General features: G+C 40.7%; 1 protein-coding gene and 1 long non-coding RNA gene across 2 annotated transcripts; one reads left to right on the plus strand and one right to left on the minus strand.

The window, feature by feature from the left end:
* Nucleotides 1-83: 83 nt before the first annotated feature.
* Nucleotides 84-2,021, minus strand: LOC124858349. Its single transcript, XR_007035808.1, has 2 exons — nt 1,882-2,021; nt 84-1,789 (listed from the first exon to the last, which is right to left on the minus strand). It is a non-coding gene; the product is annotated as an uncharacterized LOC124858349 (long non-coding RNA).
* nell3 (NELL (neural EGFL like) family member 3) lies at nt 1,783-12,364 on the plus strand. Its single transcript, XM_047350355.1, has 4 exons — nt 1,783-2,489; nt 5,728-6,287; nt 7,321-7,387; nt 7,488-12,364. Exons 1-4 carry the CDS (start codon nt 1,889-1,891, stop codon nt 9,017-9,019), a joined length of 2,760 nt encoding a protein of 919 aa, XP_047206311.1. The 5' UTR covers nt 1,783-1,888; the 3' UTR covers nt 9,020-12,364.
* The last annotated feature ends 5,992 nt before the right edge of the window (nt 12,365-18,356 follow it).

The following is an 18,356-nucleotide window of genomic DNA, read 5'->3' on the forward strand; positions in this document are numbered from 1 at the left end:
TTGTCAAGACAGACAATGGGGTTGCAAACAGATGAAAAAACTACCAACCCATATCATGGTGTATGTAAAATAAAAAAAAATAATTTGGCCTCTTACAGATTTAATTTATTTTTTATCACCTAAATGTTTCAGATCATCAAACAAATGTTATAACTGTCAATAAGTCTGTTAGGTCACTGTGGACAAAGGTCATGCCACAAAATAGTAGTAATACATATCCTTCAGGATTCTCTGATAGAGTAAAATTCATGGTTCCATCAATAACGACAAGTCCCAAAGAAGTATAGCATCCCCAAACCAACATACTGCCACTAGCATGGTTGACCTTTTGCTGGACTAAATGTGACTAGACATCTGGGTTGGACTAGATGTGATGGGATGCACACCTTCCACTTTTGTCTTGTCAATCCATAGAATATTTCCCCCCAAAGTCTTGGGGACCGTCCAGATGGTTTTTGGGGAGAAATGTCAGAGGAGCCTTTGTGGGGTTTTTTGTTCTACAATGGTTTTTACCTTTGAACTTTCCTTTGGATGTCATTTTATGCAGCCTCTTTCTTATTGTTGAATCATGAACATTGACTTTTGTTGAGCCAAGTGAGGTCCGCAGTGCTTTAGATGTTGTTTTAGGTTCTTTTGTAACCTCCTGGATGAGTCGTTGATTTGCGGTAGGCCGGCCACTCCTGGCAATGTTTGTCCCCTGTTCCAGTTGTGGATAATGTCTCTCAGTGGTTTGCTGGAGTCCCAAAGCCTCAGTAATGCCTTTGTAACCTTTTCCAGGCTGATGGGTGTCAGTAACTTGTTTCTCATCTGTTCTTTCTTGGGATCTGGGAATAATTGCCAATAGTTGTTTTTTTTTAGATGTTTTAGCCTACTTCATATTGTCAGACAGATTCTACAGTATTTAAGTGCCATATTAATTATAAAGATCTGGCTGGATTAACTGTTAATAACAGTTAATTCATGACTTAACAAAGTGGGCAATTACATTTTCACATAAGCCAAGGTTGGTTTTGATAGATATTTCCCCATTAATAAATTAAAATAATCATTTGAAAACAACTTTTTGTGTTTACTCAGATTATCTTTGTTAATAAAACACGTTTAAAGATCTGTCACAAAAATGAAAAACAGAATATATCTTATCGTAGAACATCTTAGTGTGGTGCGGCATTCTTTAAATTATTTTCCTATTAATTTATTCATTTGCTAATCAGAATAGAACTCTGTGAGATGCTCAAAGCTTGCGATATTGTTTTCTAACCTAAACCTATTTTTAAGCTTCTCCACAACCATTTCTCTGACCTGTCACCTGTTTTCCTTGGTCTCTTAGCTTTCACAGAACAGCTGTATTTAAATTACACACAGCACACACCTTTGTAATTATTACAAAGCAGTTGGTTGCACTGGATTTGAATTAGAGTTCTCAGCGTAAAGGTGGCCTAAATACAACTGCTGCCATGTTTTTTAAAATTTTATTCGTAAAGACTATTGAAAATCAGGTATTAAACAGTATGTATTGAAATTTGAAATGGCAATGTGACAAGAATCAGGTGGTATGAATTTTTCAATGATCATTTTGACCACATCAGAGGGAATTATGAGGAGAGTTAAGGAGGATGAAGGGTTAAAATGTGGCCGGGGAAACCTGATGCTGCTCAAGTCTCAGGAATGCCACACTCAGACACTGAAGTGCAGGATCTCTCAGAGTGGGTCAGACATGGAGAGAGCCAACTAATGCCTGCTTCCGATTCCTTCTCTTCTTCACTGAGAGCAGGTCCTAACCCTGGAGCTGAAAGGAACATAATGGTTTTGTTTCAGCTGTGGGGGACGAGGATTTAATCAGGAAATCTGCAAATAACTGTTGATTTTATTTTGCGCTACCTGCAAAATGGTCTTTTTGACATCAGTGTTGCTGTCGCTGTTGCTCTCGATGCACATCGCTGCGCACGCTTTAGCGGAGATCTGTCGGGGAACGCACTGCTTTGGCGGAGAATCTGGCGATCCAAGACCGTGCACAGGAGCCCACTGTCCCGGGAGCAGATCTTCCAGACTCCCCCAGCAGTTCAACGCACCAACTCAAGGGAGAGCTGGAAACGCAGGGGTCAACCAGCACCATGCATACCCGGGCCTTCAGAGAGCGCCTCTGGAGACCGACCGGTCCGTCCCGCAGATGCGCGGGCGGCACGGTGACGGCGGCGCGCAGGTCGGATGCACCGATGCGGACTGCACCGTGAGGCAGTTCCAGCAGCCCAGGAATCGTACCGGAGAGTGCAGAGGGATCGAGTGCAGGTTGCCGCTGAGGATACGACCCAAACCTCGGGGGAGGTCCTGTGAGGGAGAGGGATGTCCGGCTGCGGAGGAGATGTCCCCGGTCTACCTGCCCGACAGAGCCGCGCAGTTTCTGGGAGACTTTCCGGAGTTTGGACACACAGCTTCAGAGCTTGGCGGGGCCTCTTTAGGAGTCCAGCTCACATGTGACATAAAGCCAGGTCTGCTTCACTAATATTCCCATTTATTGGTCAAATTTGAAACTCCAAACTTCACTCTAGTGATAAACCTCGAAAGAGAGGCTAGAGTCACCTAAAGGGATTAAAACAACAGGTGTGAGGGGAAATAAACTTTTTTTTTTTTTTTTACAATTAGAACAAACATTTTACAGTGAGAGTTAAAGAAACAGTTTGGTGTCGGGTCTGCAGTTTAAAGGTGGAACTGATCAAATGTGGTCTAACTGGCAAAAACACAATACAAACCACAATAACCCACAACAAACCAATCTGGTTTCCCAATTTGTTGTTTTTCACAAGAGCTGTTCTCATTTAGTCCAGTTTATAAAAGAATTTCGAGATGGCCCTTTAACTATGAATACTGCTGACTCCAGTTTCTCTTTTTCCAACATAAATGGCTGCAAAATGATTTGAGGACAGCTTTTTTGGGTAACCCTGTGGATAGTTGTTTGTATCTTTGGATATGGGACATTATGCTCTTGTTTTATGCTGAGAGTCTGTTTTTCCAGACTGTAGCTTGTACTGTTAATGTGGCTGAATTTATATAGTGTTGTTCTAGTCATACTGACCACTTAAAGCGCTTTACATTATAGCCACATTCACCCAATCACACTCACAAACAAGCACGCATTGCTTGAGATTAAGTGCCTTGCCCAGGGGCACATCAACTTGTGGCAGGAGGAAGCTGGACTCAAAGCTTATACAGGTCCTTCTCAAAATATTAGCATATTGTGATGAAGTTCATTATTTTCCATAATGTCATGATGAAAATTTAACATTCATATATTTTAGATTCATTGCACACTAACTGAAATATTTCAGGTCTTTTATTGTCTTAATACGGATGATTGTGGCATACAGCTCATGAAAACCCAAAATTCCTATCTCACAAAATTAGCATATTTCATCCGACCAATAAAAGAAAAGTGTTTTTAATACAAAAAACGTCAACCTTCAAATAATCATGTACAGTTATGCACTCAATACTTGGTCGGGAATCCTTTGGCAGAAATGACTGCTTCAATGCGGCGTGGCATGGAGGCAATCAGCCTGTGGCACTGCTGAGGTCTTATGGAGGCCCAGGATGCTTCGATAGCGGCCTTTAGCTCATCCAGAGTGTTGGGTCTTGAGTCTCTCAACGTTCTCTTCACAATATCCCACAGATTCTCTATGGGGTTCAGGTCAGGAGAGTTGGCAGGCCAATTGAGCACAGTGATACCATGGTCAGTAAACCATTCACCAGTGGTTTTGGCACTGTGAGCAGGTGCCATGTCGTGCTGAAAAATGAAATCTTCATCTCCATAAAGCTTTTCAGCAGATGGAAGCATGAAGTGCTCCAAAATCTCCTGATAGCTAGCTGTATTGACCCTGCCTTTGATAAAACACAGTGGACCAACACCAGCAGCTGACACGGCACCCCAGACCATCACTGACTGTGGGTACTTGACACTGGACTTCTGGCATTTTGGCATTTCCTTCTCCCCAGTCTTCCTCCAGACTCTGGCACCTTGATTTCCGAATGACATGCAGAATTTGCTTTCATCCGAAAAAAGTACTTTGGACCACTGAGCAACAGTCCAGTGCTGCTTCTCTGTAGCTCAGGTCTGGGGAATGCGGCACCTGCAGCCCATTTCCTGCACACGCCTGTGCACGTGGCTCTGGATGTTTCTACTCCAGACTCAGTCCACTGCTTCCGCAGGTCCCCCAAGGTCTGGAATCGGCCCTTCTCCACAATCTTCCTCAGGGTCCGGTCACCTCTTCTCGTTGTGCAGCGTTTTCTGCCACACTTTTTCCTTCCCACAGACTTCCCACTGAGGTGCCTTGATACAGCACTCTGGGAACAGCCTATTCGTTCAGAAATGTCTTTCTGTGTCTTACCCTCTTGCTTGAGGGTGTCAACAGTGGCCTTCTGGACAGCAGTCAGGTCGGCAGTCTTACCCATGATTGGGGTTTTGAGTGATGAACCAGGCTGGGAGTTTTAAAGGTCCCAGGAATCTTTTGCAGGTGTTTAGAGTTAACTCGTTGATTCAGATGATTAGGTTCATAGCTCGTTTAGAGACCCTTTTAATGATATGCTAATTTTGTGAGATAGGAATTTTGGGTTTTCATGAGCTGTATGCTAAAATCATCCGTATTAAGACAATAAAAGACCTGAAATATTTCAGTTAGTGTGCAATGAATCTAAAATATATGAATGTTAAATTTTCATCATGACATTATGGAAAATAATGAACTTTATCACAATATGCTAATATTTTGAGAAGGACCAGTAGGTGACAGGGTTCCTACAAATTCTGTAGTAATGTTTTCAGCTGAATTTCTTTGTCTGTCTGTGTTTATGTGTTATCAACTTCATGCAACAAGTTACAGATGAATTCTTATGAATCTATAACATTTTGGTGGTAATCTGGATCATGATCTAGACTCTATGTTGGATGGCGGAGGTATGCAATCTCCAGCTGTCTTGTTCATTTAATTATTGTTCATTTATCATTCCCCTCATCCGCCCACCCATTAGTTTTGTCCATTATCCGCTCGTCTTTCCATCCATCCATGTGTTATTGGCAAGTGTCTTATTTAAAGCCTGACCTCATCATATCTGCACTTAATTCATTGTAAACTTCTGTCTGACTAAAAAGGTTTATGGGTAGGACAGGCTCTTTTATCATGTGGACTAGATGTGATTCATTGTAATCTTTATAGAAGGCAGACGTCATAAAAAAGCAACTTGAAAGATTTTAAGAGTAGGAGAGGTTACTGAAGTACACACTTGCGTTGTGACCCTAACCCCCTTCCCCTGAGGTTGAACCAGTTTATTTATATCCTAATCGTATAAAGTATTTGTCTTCATATGATGTTATGTATACCATGGTTACCTTTCTGTGACTTAACACCCTTTGTCCTATCAACAAATCCTAAAAGTGAAGGGCTCATTTAAAGCAAAATACCTCTTTGTTGACCATTAGGTAAATGGATACCTGCAGAGCAGCTGTAGCTGAGCTGGAAAAATACCTCAGAGTCAATTAGCTGGAAAAAGTTGACTGCTTTGATGTTTGTCCATGTAGGAAGCTTTCAGTGAACTTTCATCAGCTTGGCTAAGCACATGCATGTGCCACTGTGTTTGCACAGCCAATTCATTTACCATATTATGAAAAAAAAACAATCATTAATCTAACTTATTTTTATATGTCCCATGATTCATTGTGCACTAATTTCACCTCAGGGGAGAATGAAGTACCTTCAGAAGATGCCCTTATCCTGCACCTCCAGCTGGCCAAGGGGCAGGAGAAGCTGGTGGAAGCCCTGCGAGCCCAGCAGCTGATAATCCGTGACCTGCAGCAGAAGCTTGTTGACCAACAGGACGCACTCCTCTTGCAGCAGCGTGAGGTCTTGCAGCAGCAGCGACATATGTACGAGCAGATGGATGCAGTTAAAAACCAGTTCGGCCAACTCCTAGAGACGGTCAAGCAGGTCTCTTTCCAAGGCCTGCAGGGAGAGCTGCAGAACTACTTCGAGAGTCACTTGGCGGGACTGCAGAGCCAGGCTCGCACACATCTGCAAAAATCCTACGCTGTGCATAAAATGGACATTGACTCTAAGGTGATGGATGTTGTCGGAGAGACTCAGTTTCCACAGCCGTTGCGTGGATGCCCTTCGCCCTGTGGATCAGAGGAGTTCTGTGATTTCCAGAGGGATCCACCTCAGTGTGAGAAATGCACCATGTGTCCGCCGGGCTTCTTCCTCATCTCACAGTGCTCCTCAACTGCAGACAGAATGTGCCAGGTATGACTTATATAGTCTTGCAAAAGTATTCATACCACTTTAATCTTAGTCACACGTTATAAAGTTACATCCAGAAGCTACAATGTATATTATTGGTATTTTAGGTGATAAACCAACAGAAGGTAGTGCATCATTGTGAAAGGGCAATAAAAATGTTGTTTTGAAAACATGCTTTCAATCTCGTACCCCCTAATAAAATACAGTGAAAAAGGTGTCTTCAGAAGTCACCTAATTAGTAATTAGAGCATACCGAAGTGTAATTTAACCTCTGCATAATTCCTCCTCCAGCTGTCATTCTGTGAAGGCCATTGAGGTTCGTTAGAGAACATTATTAAACAAACAGCATCATGAAGACCAAGGAACACAACAGACAGGTCACAGAGAAAGATGTGGAGAAGTTTAAAGCGGGGTTAGGTTATATTACAATAACAATAAGTCGTCCACCTAAACTCCCATAGTGAAACATGGTGGTGGCAGCATCATGCTGAGGAGATGCTTTTCCATAACAGGGCCAGGGAATCTGCTCAGGTCTGGTCTATTTTGCTAAGAAGAAAGCGAAAAAATCTGTCTTTAGACGTGCAAAGCTGGTAGAAACATACCCCAAAAGGCTTGCAGATCGCTCTACAGACCACCTTTCATTGACACGGGGGGCTGATTGCAGATGCATGCCACACTTTTCAGATTTTGTGTTGTAAAAACCTTTAAAAGCTATGTCCTTTTCCTTCTACTTATGCACTATTTTATGGTGGTCCATTACATTAAATCTCTTTACAATACATGACAGTTTGTGGTTGTAACAAGGTTCAAGGGGTATAAACAGCTTTGCAAGGTACTGTACCCACAGTATATTAACTGTATATCATGCTTAATGGCATTAAACCCAACCCAGAGTGAACAGAAGAAATACTTTTGGTTTCACTGAATACCTTTCAAGCTGATCCTACAAATCTAATCTGCTTGAAAAGAACAGACTGGTGCAAGAATATGCTTTAATATTAGAAAATAACCATGATTGTAATTGTATGGATTGCAGGACAGAGACGAATGTCTTGAACTACCACACATTTGTGGAGAGCGGGTGAAGTGTCTCAATACTCCTGGTTAGTTCATAATGTCTTTGTTTTTTATATTTATATTTATATTTTCTATTTCCCCCCTGGCAAAGCTAATCTGAAGTCTTTTTTGTCCCCTTTCATGCAGGTGGATTCAGGTGTCTGGGGGTTTCGGAGAGAGAAGCAGTGACTGGCCTCTGTGGTCATGAATACTTCTACAACCAGGAGCTCCTGGAGTGCCAGGCCTGCTCAGATTGCGATGGAGTGCCTTTGGTCGTCCCCTGCACAGCTGTCAGCGACACAGTCTGTGGTCAGATTTCAGAGAACCGACTTTCCCAGTTCTGGGTGTCAAAGGTGGCTCTTCCTTCTGCTGGTACATCTGACGCCCACATCTTTCCTGGTCTGCAGCTGAACATACGAGGGAAGGGAAGTAGTGATCTTCTGTCCAATGAGGCTGGAAAGGTAACCTTTCTGCAGCATGGTCTAGTGTGGTTGGATTATAACTTTGCTATAAAGCACAGCTGCAGGAACTTCCTCCAGGTCGGGATGAGGCTCAACAGGAGCCAGGAGGAAGAGGGTCAGGACCTCAGCGGTGTCCGCATCGAACAACCAGATGGGAAGTACTTCCAGGGGGTAAGTGTCAGTATAGGTGTGGAGGTGGAGCCCAACCACATCTTCACTCTGCTGCTGAAAAGTCCCAATCAACACTGCAATCAGAGCAAGGACCTTCATGTCTTTGATGTTCCCACACCTTCTCTGAGTCTCCTCTGGTTGTCTCATGATACGGGTGCTGTTGCTATGACAGCCCAAATGTCCCTGCTGGCACACTACCAGACCAGCTACCGGCCTACTTTCCGCATCACAACGGTGTCCGACCCCTACATGGTCAGCCTCACTCATGACAGCCGTGGGGTGCGCTTCATAGAGAGGGGAGTTGTGAAGTTTGTCATTCAGCAGGCGCTTTACTCCATGGGTCACACCTGCATTCGAGAAGGTTTCTCCCTGATTGCCTACACCACCCGGAACACCACCGGACTGAAGACGATGCAAGCCTTCAAGACGGGTGTGAACTATAGGGACACCTCCATCACCCTTTCTGGTGCAGTGATGGTAGAAAGCAAAGACATGCTCACTTTCGAGATCACGTCTCCGTCTCAATGCAACATTCGGTACTTTGGGGACAGCACTGGGATCAGTATCCTGAGTCTGATCTGGATTCCTTCAGCTGTGTCGTCAGCCTTGACGGCCACAGTTTCGCGGACTGGTCTTCCCTCTGGAGCCGTCAGGAATAAACCACTGCTGTTCCAGCAGCTCAGCCCAGACATACCACAAGTTCACCTGGCCCACTCCGGGGATTCAAACGCCCGAAAAAACTTCATCTTTCATGAGACGGGGACGGCAAACATCGCCCTCAACCTCAAACTGATCCATTCATGTAATATAGTCAAACTGACTCTGCAGCGGGTCGGAGGGCAGGGCCAGCAGGCCGGTCCTGTGGCTCAGCAGGTGTCCGGATCAATGCCCGAAGGCAGCGAGTGGACTAGCATCGGACTGAGAGCCTCTTTTCAGGTCCAGAATGGCACATCTGTTTATGTTACTCTGGATTGTGTCAGAGGACGTGTAAACCAAATAACACATGAGGGTGGCACGAACGTTTCAATTCTCTGGGTTGCACTGTGATCCAAGAGGATCAGGGATCGTTTTCAGGTAATTTTGTAAAAACTCAGTCTGTGTTTTCACTATAACTGAATCATGGAGCATATTCTCGTTTACCAGAGTACACATCTTGATTGCGTTTTTGTTCTGAATTAATTTTTCTTCACTTGTTCAAACATTTGCTTTTGGGGGTTTTGTTCAAGTGCTGCTTTCTCCTGAACTGCTACACCTGGTTGAACACAGACCAACAGAAAATCTTTCCGAGTATCTGAATATGTGTCAGACTGTGTGCATGCAGTGGTGCTTGAATATATGTCAGTATGCACACATTGACGCCATTTTTTATATTGCTGTATGGATCGTATCATTTTAATATATTTTTTTTTTATTCCACAATATATTTATTTATCTTGGGCATGTATGACTTTATACAATCAGGTCTTTAAAGCAAAAGTGGACTTACATTATGAAACAAGATCACCAGTTCTACTCTACAGCTAGTTAGTTTACTTCAGCAAATCAGTTCATTATGACCAATAGTTCTGACTGTCTAGTTTTTCTTTCAAGTAAATACAAGCTGCATTTTGCAAAAATGATTTCTTTTATTATTAGGAAAACAAGCAATCCAAACAAACCTGGCTGTATGTCAAAAAAGAAAGGTTAAAAACTACCTGTGCCGTCATTTGTGGCAAACATTTTAAGTATTTACAAGTATTTGCAATAACTGACAACACATATTTTACATCTGATGATTTTTGGCCTACTCTTCTTTCCAAAACCATTTTAATTGAGCCACATCGGAAGCTTTTTAAAGTCCTGTTACAGCATCTTAATTGAATTTCAATCTGGACTTTGCCTGAGTTGTTTTAGTCATTCAGAAGTAGACAGATCATTGTCCTAAGTGTGCTTAAGCTTAAGGTCACAAACTGAAAGCCAGATATTTTCCTTTAGGATTTTCTGCTGGAGCAGAATTTATGGTTCCATCAATCACAACAAGTTCTGATAAAACGTAGCATCCCCAAACCATCGTTCTGCCCCCACCATAGTTGAGTGTCAGTACGATGTTTTCTTTTTAGAAATACTGTGTTAGATGTGACTTGATGCGCACATGATGCATTCTCATTCCCTTGCATATTTTCTTAAGTGTACCAACTTGGGGATAATCAAGATGTTTTTGGCAAATGTTGAGAAGAGCCTTTGTGGCATGTGTGTTGCTTTTTGAGATCTTTTAGCCTACCTCGTGTTGCCAGGCAGGTTCCATTTAAGTGATTTATTGATTCTGGCAGTAATCAGGCCTGGGTGTGGCCAGTCAAACTTAACCCAAAAAATTAAATGAATTATTTAAGAAGTGTTAGGTTTGTTTGCCTAACATGTTCCCTTAATAAATGAAATCATTATTTGAAAATTCCATTTTGTACAAACTTAGGTTATCTTTTTCTGATACAAAAAATTAGTTTGATGATCGTGAAACAATCTAAAACGAGAAATCTGTAAGGAGGCAAATACATTTTCACAGCACAGGATATCATTATTGTTTGAAAAAGATTAAATAAAAAAATACATTTTGTTTTCATTAAATTAGGTTAACGTCATGCAAGATATAAGCGGGAACAAACCTGAATAACATCTCCCAATATAAAAGTACAAAACAAATAGGCTCTTAGCGTCTCACCTGTCTGATTTTACAGTGTTTGTAAACTATATGATGCTTGTTTAGCAGCTTGTTATTTAGTGTCCTGTGGTGTCGGCTGATGTGTTTCATAGTGAACTAGTATGCAAAAACGACGCTTGATATGAAGGAGTTAGAAGAAATACACAAACAACTTGCCATAAGCACACTTTCACAACACTCCCTCTCGCACCCACACCTATAGAGGTTAATTTAGATTCACCAAAGTACCTAAAATGGTAATTTTTGGTCTGTGGGAGCCAGGAGCTTCTCACTGACCAACCATATTACCCTTATTCTACTATCCAGAAATAGATTTTGTTTTGTTTTACAAGCTTGTAAGCTGAGAGTTTGGTGACCTTTATATATTTTCTGCAGTTTATGATTTCACCAGCAGATGTCAGAGAATAAACCTGTACTCAGAAAAAAAACTTTATAAACTATATAAATGTCTGAAAGTTTTAGTTTGGCAACCAGGAAAATATTTATATTGCATCAATTTAACTTGCACTGCACACGTAGTGCCAACTGATGAGCTGTTATGTCACCTACGATAATGATCTGTGGGGAAGGATTAGGGCTACACAATACATCATACATTTATCGTTATCGAAATATCACTGTACACAAGATGCATATCACGACGAACTGCCTGGACTGCAATGTTTTGGCTACTTTCTTAAATACCATGTATAAAAGCTTTGTATCCTTGTAATGTATTTGGTAAAACTTAATACACGCATAAAAGGATTTAGGTTGGTAAGTATAGAGGTGGTAAGGTGGTCAAGTTCTTACAAAACTCATTCTAACTTGTTTCATTGTCATAACAGCAGAATTTGGCCAGGTGAAAATGTTTTCAATAAAACCTTGTTGTTGAGATGAAAACAATGAATTTAAGGTTTTTCCAGTAGCTGGATAGACTGGTCATTATGTGGGGTTTATGTTTTCCATGAGCCCATAGCAGAATACCTCAACATTCATATTTACATATCTCATGTTTTCCTAACATCCTACAGCCTTAGTAACAATAGAAAAATATTGCAAAGAGAAGAAACTGAAGAAGGACCTCTCCAGAGGGTGAACAGGCTCATATAGGAACATTGTAAAGATTTTTGGGAGAATTACATGATTTATTCATATAAAAAATATGGTGGTTTAAGCATCTGGTAAAGAAGCCTTTTCTTCATCTCTCTGAGGTGTTTTCAGCATTTCAGCTGGTGAGACTATGTCTCCTGGCTGGCTTGTGTACAGTTTCCCTTTCTCTAAGGCTACCCAAGTAGTCTGATCCCAAAGAAGTTGTACAAGATTGACAGAGGGTTGCACACTTGAAGCAAACGTTTCATGCTGAGTTTTTCTTATCATCCTAAACTGTTAGCTACTGAAACCACTCCTATGTTGCTCAGAGGTAGGTTTGTTGAAGAAGTCTGTTTCAGTAAGGCAACAAAGTGTTCATGCAGGAATATTGATGCTTTTGAAATGTATTCAACAAAGCAGGACTTTAATATTTTGCAACACAATAAAAATGTAAAGTTCTTGTTAAAACAGATTCTAGAGGTTAAATAATGTCAAACATGCAGCTATAGCTTCTGTATCAGGTATATTTATGCACATATAGTATTAAGGATAATGCACACATCTGTCTTTGCTATTCTTTTTGTGAAAGAAAGTTTCTCAGTAAAGAACTGTTCATACATAATGTTCCTAATTGCTTCGGTGTGTTCTGTCCAAACAGTTAGGCATAATGAAGTGTTGCAGAGACTTGGCAGCAGCTCTCCCTTCATTGTTCTAAATTCCTCTCATTTCTTTTTTATTGTTCAACACCAAATTAATATATGTTGTTTTGACAGAAATCCGATTTCACTCTTACTTGTAAAATAGTTTACCTGCTGGATTATTTCTAACAACGTACATTAAAGGGATGAAACACCTTCCCAGAAAATCCAAAACACATGTAAGAGATACTTTACAGGATTATTGGTAACCACAGGTACATTATTGTGGTACAGTTTGTGCCTGAATGAGGCAGACAACAGAGATTCACACAACTGAGACTGAGTTTTACACCAATGTTATTAGACTATGTAAGGATTATGATTATTGATTAATTAATATTTATCAAAAATTATAAAACAAATTCATAATTCAGGAAAATTATTTCTTAACCAAAAATCATTACTTACGAATACAAATCAGAGATGTCCTCTGGTGTTGTGATTAAGGGCCCAAAGCCCTAATTACAATTAGTAAATGATCATTAATTATTAACCAAAACCACTAAATATCACTGTTTATTCAACCGAAGGTGGGGAAACTTTGACCTTATTTTGACAGATAAATCCCCTTTGCATGAAATAAACACAAACGCTTCTCTGAATTATATATGTGAAGATTTATTGAAGCCACATAGCCCTGATATAACTACTATTCTGATTCGAAAACCTTCACCTAACTATCAAGCACTATTCTACAAAAAGGGGATAAAATGACTACCTAAAAATAATAAAATAAAATATATGCGCATTGAATGCCTATGAAGATCAAACCAACAGTTTTATGGACAAAATGTGCAGTTTGAATTGACTTGGAAAGAGAAGCCCTCCTGGTGTGCTGATGTCTCGATTATTGGCGATCAGCAGGTAGAACGGTGAGCTGTGAGCCTTTAGCCACTAGCAGCTGATTGCCCTAAATGAACAAAGTCATAAAACTCTGAGGCAGGTATTCAGTGGAAAAAAACTCCAGTAATAAAACTGGAACAAAGGAGTGGTCCAACTTCTAACTCCTGGCTGATTTGGGATCAGCCAGACAGAAACATGAACACGCACCTCGCATCCGCGCTGCGCGATTCAGCCGCACTTGCACAGCAAAACGCGCCTATGATCAACCAAAAAAACAAAACGGTAAACTTCTCATCCGTCTAAAACGGGAAAATATGAAGAACCGTTTAGTCGACTGAATCACAAGGGGAAACTCATTTCCTTGTTAATAAATCCTCTGTGGGTTTTTCACCAGTATTGGGTGTTGGCGTGGTCTTCGATTGGTACATGAATCTTCTGACCTTCTTGTATCAGACAGATTTCCAGCTTTCAAGCTCTTCCAGGAATGGCCGTGTGTAGAAAAAGTTCGCCTGCGACCTTTTGTCTCTCCAGAAATGCGCCTCCGTTGCGTCGTCCATTGAGATATGCTGGAAATGGCAACGAAAGTTTATTTTCCGCGGGTTTTAGAATCCCGTGTGATGTGAGAGCTGCGACGTCTGTTGAGCTGCACATGTCGAACTGCAGCCCAGCAGGTCTATCCCCAAAGTGGATAACCCCAACAACTACCAGGTAGCACTACACAATACATCCATCCTTTAGAGTTGAGTTTCCCAGACTTTTGAGATTACTTTCTCAAACTGTATATTGTCCTTTTTCTGAACTAGCATGAAACTTATTGGATTCCTTAAGAAAAAGTAACTGTTTTGTTCCAAGAACGTTACAGGAAAGTCCCTTGTACGTTTTTTGACAATACCTGGTAAATTCTGGAGAAATTTCTGATAAATTTAGGGAAAGTACCACATTATAAGTCACCTCATAACACCAACTGGTTACTGAAAACACCTAGTAAATTTTAGGTGAGCACTTGGTATGTTCAAGAAACGTTCTAGGAAAGTGCCTGGTAAGTTTTAAGGAAGTAACTAGTAAGTTCAATGAAAGTTGCAAGATAGTACCTGGCTAGTTCTAGGAAAGTACCATGTCATACTTTAACTCATAGTATAGCCTGTTTTTTGTAAATACAAGGAAACTACATAAGGAAGTACCTGGGAAGTTTTAGGAAAGTGCCTCGTAAATTTCAAGATAGTAGCCATTAAATTCCATTAAAGTTCAATGAAAGTACCTTGTTAATTTTGCAAAAGTGTCTGACAAGTTTAGAGTAAGCACCGCTTTAAACTTCATAATCACCACCTCATAATGCAGCCCGGTTTCTAGAGATGCCCAGTACATTCCAGTAAAGTACCTGGTAAGTTAATGGAAGCTTTTAGGAAGTGTGCGGGAAGTACCCTCTACGTTCTGGGAAGAATTGCCTGCATTATGTAGTGTTTTGATTAGTATACATCATGATCACCAACAGGAACAGCATTATTGTTCTTAAAGTATAAAGATTTAAAGTCGAAGGTTTAATCTCGAACATTAACACACTGAACTGATTTGAATACAGCTTCAATCAGCAGTGAAGGTACCAAAATTGTTCACAAATCATCTGGAAAATCATACTCTGCAATTTTCACAGACTTGTTGATAATCAAGTGTAATTATTTTTCCATCTATTACCTGCAATGAAGCTGTTTCTGGACTTAAAAATATTACCTGCAATGAAGCTGTTTCTGGACTTAAAAATATTACCTGCAATGAAGCTGTTTCTGGACTTAAAAATACATAGTTTCTGAGACAATGATGGAGGGAGCAAACAAAGAAAATAAGGTTCTTGTTGCTAGACACAATCGACTGTTTCTGTTTGCTGCCTGAATTGAAACCAGGTGTTTTGGGGGAGCATTGCTCCAGATGGTGTAGATCAAATGATGGCCTCAGCACATGTTACGGAGAGATCTGAGAGAAAGAACAGGAAATGTGACTACAACAAGGGAGAGGAATGTGTGTGACTTTATATCTGAAACTTCACATGAAAGTCCGCAATTGCCGGTGTATTCTAATTTAACAGCACATTATTTATATTTCAATCACAAATGGTGATGCAGTCCTCAGTGCATTTAGTCATTCAGCCTCCTTGGATGTAATTGTTTTGAAATACTCTCATCAACTACAGTTCAACACTCTGCAGAAAGAAAGCTCTAGTGTTTTCTCAAAGATGGTTAGTTATAAGGTTAGAGAGCTGCTAAGAGGGTTTATTAATGGAGGTCCTGTTAATTTCATCTGCAGTGAATAGTCTGACTGAGGAGAAGAACCTGAGAGAGAACGTTCTGTCCACAGAGGTGATCCGTCATTCCTAATCTCAGTCACTAAGACATGACTATATTTGTTTTGGCCCATTTTATCAGTGGTACCGAAGGTCTCTGATTATTAAAGAAACCGGACCTTCAGTGTCCATTACTTTAGGCCAGACCAGATCACCTGAAAATGGTGCTGTCAATTACGATTCCTTGCTGAAGTATTTATACCCTGTAATCTTTTACATATTCTGTCATGATACGGCCATCCACTGTAACATATTTCATTGATATTCTATGTGACAGTCCAACATAAAGTAGGATGGAGAGCATCTGAAGCATTCATTTCAAGTATTGCACAATATTTCATTGGATTAGAGTCTGCACTTTGACTGGGCCATTCTAACACATAAAAATGCTTGGATCTAAATTTTTTCATTGCAGCTCTGGCTCTATGTTTAGGGTCGTTGTTCTGGTGGAAGGTGAACCTCCACACCAGTCCCAAGTCTTTTACAGCCTCAAACAGGTTTCCTTCCAGGCTCTTTCCACATTTAACTCCATCCATTTTCCCATTAACTCTGACAAACTTCCTTGTCCCTGCTGAAGAAAAGCCATCCCTCTGTATTATGCTGCCACCACCATCACTATGTTTCACATTCGTCAGGGTGATGTGCAGAGTTGTTTCTTTAGCATTTAGAATAGGATGGATCGTCACTTTGGCAACTCACTGATAACAAGCCAGTTATGATGCCACCGCTTATGCTAATATTACTACTACTAATATTTTTCCTGTTACAGATGTGCCAACTCCTTGCCAATCAAATCATCGAAATATTAAACTATGGACTGTTTATGAACTGGTTTAGATCTTCACCAAACAAACTCTGTACTCAACAATTTTAGTTAGGAAAATTAAACACATCTCCTTTAATTTGCAGTAATGTAATGATCTGGTCTAAACCGAATAAATCTTGAATCAAGTCCATAAAACACACAACCAATTCCACACTGTCATTAATTATTAGAAAAAAGCCAAATGTGAAAAATCCATTCTTGTTGCTTTTATTTGGTTCAACAGACCAAAGTAGCAGCCAGGTGCTTTGAACCAAATGCATTTGATTAATGGATCTTTAACAGTGTAACTGTCTCACTGAAAGCAAGGAAAGCCCCTGTGCTACCATTTCTAATGCTGCCCTGGGCAACTGCCCATATGACCCATATCAAAAACTGCCATTGGCCAACACACAAATACATCAGCAGTGGCCTTAATATAGCAATTGTTGCTGCCCATTAATGTAGGAAGAGTTATAAGGCAATTTCCAAACAATTTGAAGTCAAAGATTCCACAGTGGGAAGGATTATTCACCTCTGGGTAGCATTTATGACAGATAACAATCTTCCCAACACTACATGTCTCCACAAATTCTTTCCAAAGTCAGAGTATGCAATTCTCAGAGAAATCACAGAAAACCCAAAAGCTCTATCTCAGCTTCTACAGACTTCAGTTAGCACAATAGATGCTAAAGTTCATTACTGCACCATTTGAAAAAAGATTGAACAAGAATGGATTTTTGGAAGCAGAAGACTTCTGGAACAAAGTCCTTGTTGAGGGTAGATGAGGCTAAAGTAGCAATAGTTGGCCATAATGTACATATTTGAAGGATTGCTGATTTGGGCTTGCCTTGGAACCAAATGACCCGGGCACCTTGCAGTCATTTAGTCGATCTTGAACTCCTCTCTACTAGAGTCAAATGTGACGAGCATCCCAATCACAGCAGCAAATCTACAACAGAACAGCTTAGAAAAAATATCAAGGTGTTGCAATGGTCAAGTCAAGGCCACACCTCACCCTGATTGAGGTCCTATGGTGAGTTGCGCAGAGATAAATGTCTTTAAACCACAATGAGCTGAAATAACATAAAGAAAAGTGGACCGAAATTACTCCCAACGTGAGAGACTGATGAAGTTGGACAGAAAGGGGGCACGGAGTTTTATTGGAGGTAAAGGGACTTCTACCACTTGCTGAATCACAGTGTGTTGGGTGTTTTTAAGGTTAGATTTAGAAATTTCAGGACCTGTTAAAATTGTTTTTATTTTAATAACCCATCAGAATACATAAACTTTGAGAGCTGAAGGAAATAATACTTGTATTTTGCTCCTTCTTTTTAGCTGTAGTCATGTTTTATCCTCATTCCCTGTGGATCCCGAATTAAATATGTTGTTCATAGGCTGACAAATTCCCTTTTCCAACAAAATAAAAAGGTAACCTGAAGTTGTAGGCTAAACAATGGGACAAAAGCAGAGACAACAGATATGGAAAAACAGCTAAGAACCATTCATTATTCAGCCCAAAACAATCTGAAATGAGCTGCAACTCTGGGAATTGTCTCCCAGACTACTTGTGGCAAAGCAAAGAGGAATCCTTCATCACCACATGTTCATCTGTTGTGAGTTTGTTAGCTTTCTCAGGGTTTTTGAATATAGAGTTGACTCAAACAGTCAATGGCATGCAAACACAGCAGGAACCTCTATGTTTTAGAAGCTCAGAGTGCAGCATAAATCCTCCCACAGTCATTAAGTGTGTCAGAAAATGTGTTTCAGGATCATTTGTTCATTTTTGCTTGAAACAGAAAAAACAACACGGTGTCCCTCTAACAAGCACATCCGTCTCAGTGATTTGTGGTAAAGGCAAACAACCCTCTGAAACCCAACCCTGGCCCCAGGCGCTCCAGAGTTGACTTAAAAAGGACAAAGCAGGCGGCAGGCTTGCT

This window comes from Girardinichthys multiradiatus, chromosome 21, assembly GCF_021462225.1.
Source record: "Girardinichthys multiradiatus isolate DD_20200921_A chromosome 21, DD_fGirMul_XY1, whole genome shotgun sequence".
Lineage (NCBI taxonomy): Eukaryota > Metazoa > Chordata > Actinopteri > Cyprinodontiformes > Goodeidae > Girardinichthys > Girardinichthys multiradiatus.

Excerpts from the sequence above, each read along its gene's own strand:
- nell3 (XM_047350355.1), top strand. The coding sequence starts at position 1,889 with ATGGTCTTTTTGACATCAGTGTTGCTGTCGCTGTTGCTCTCGATGCAC. Across the intron at positions 6,288-7,320 it reads CTGCAGACAGAATGTGCCAG|GACAGAGACGAATGTCTTGA; the intron begins GTATGACTTATA and ends TATGGATTGCAG. Across the intron at positions 7,388-7,487 it reads GAAGTGTCTCAATACTCCTG|GTGGATTCAGGTGTCTGGGG; the intron begins GTTAGTTCATAA and ends CCTTTCATGCAG.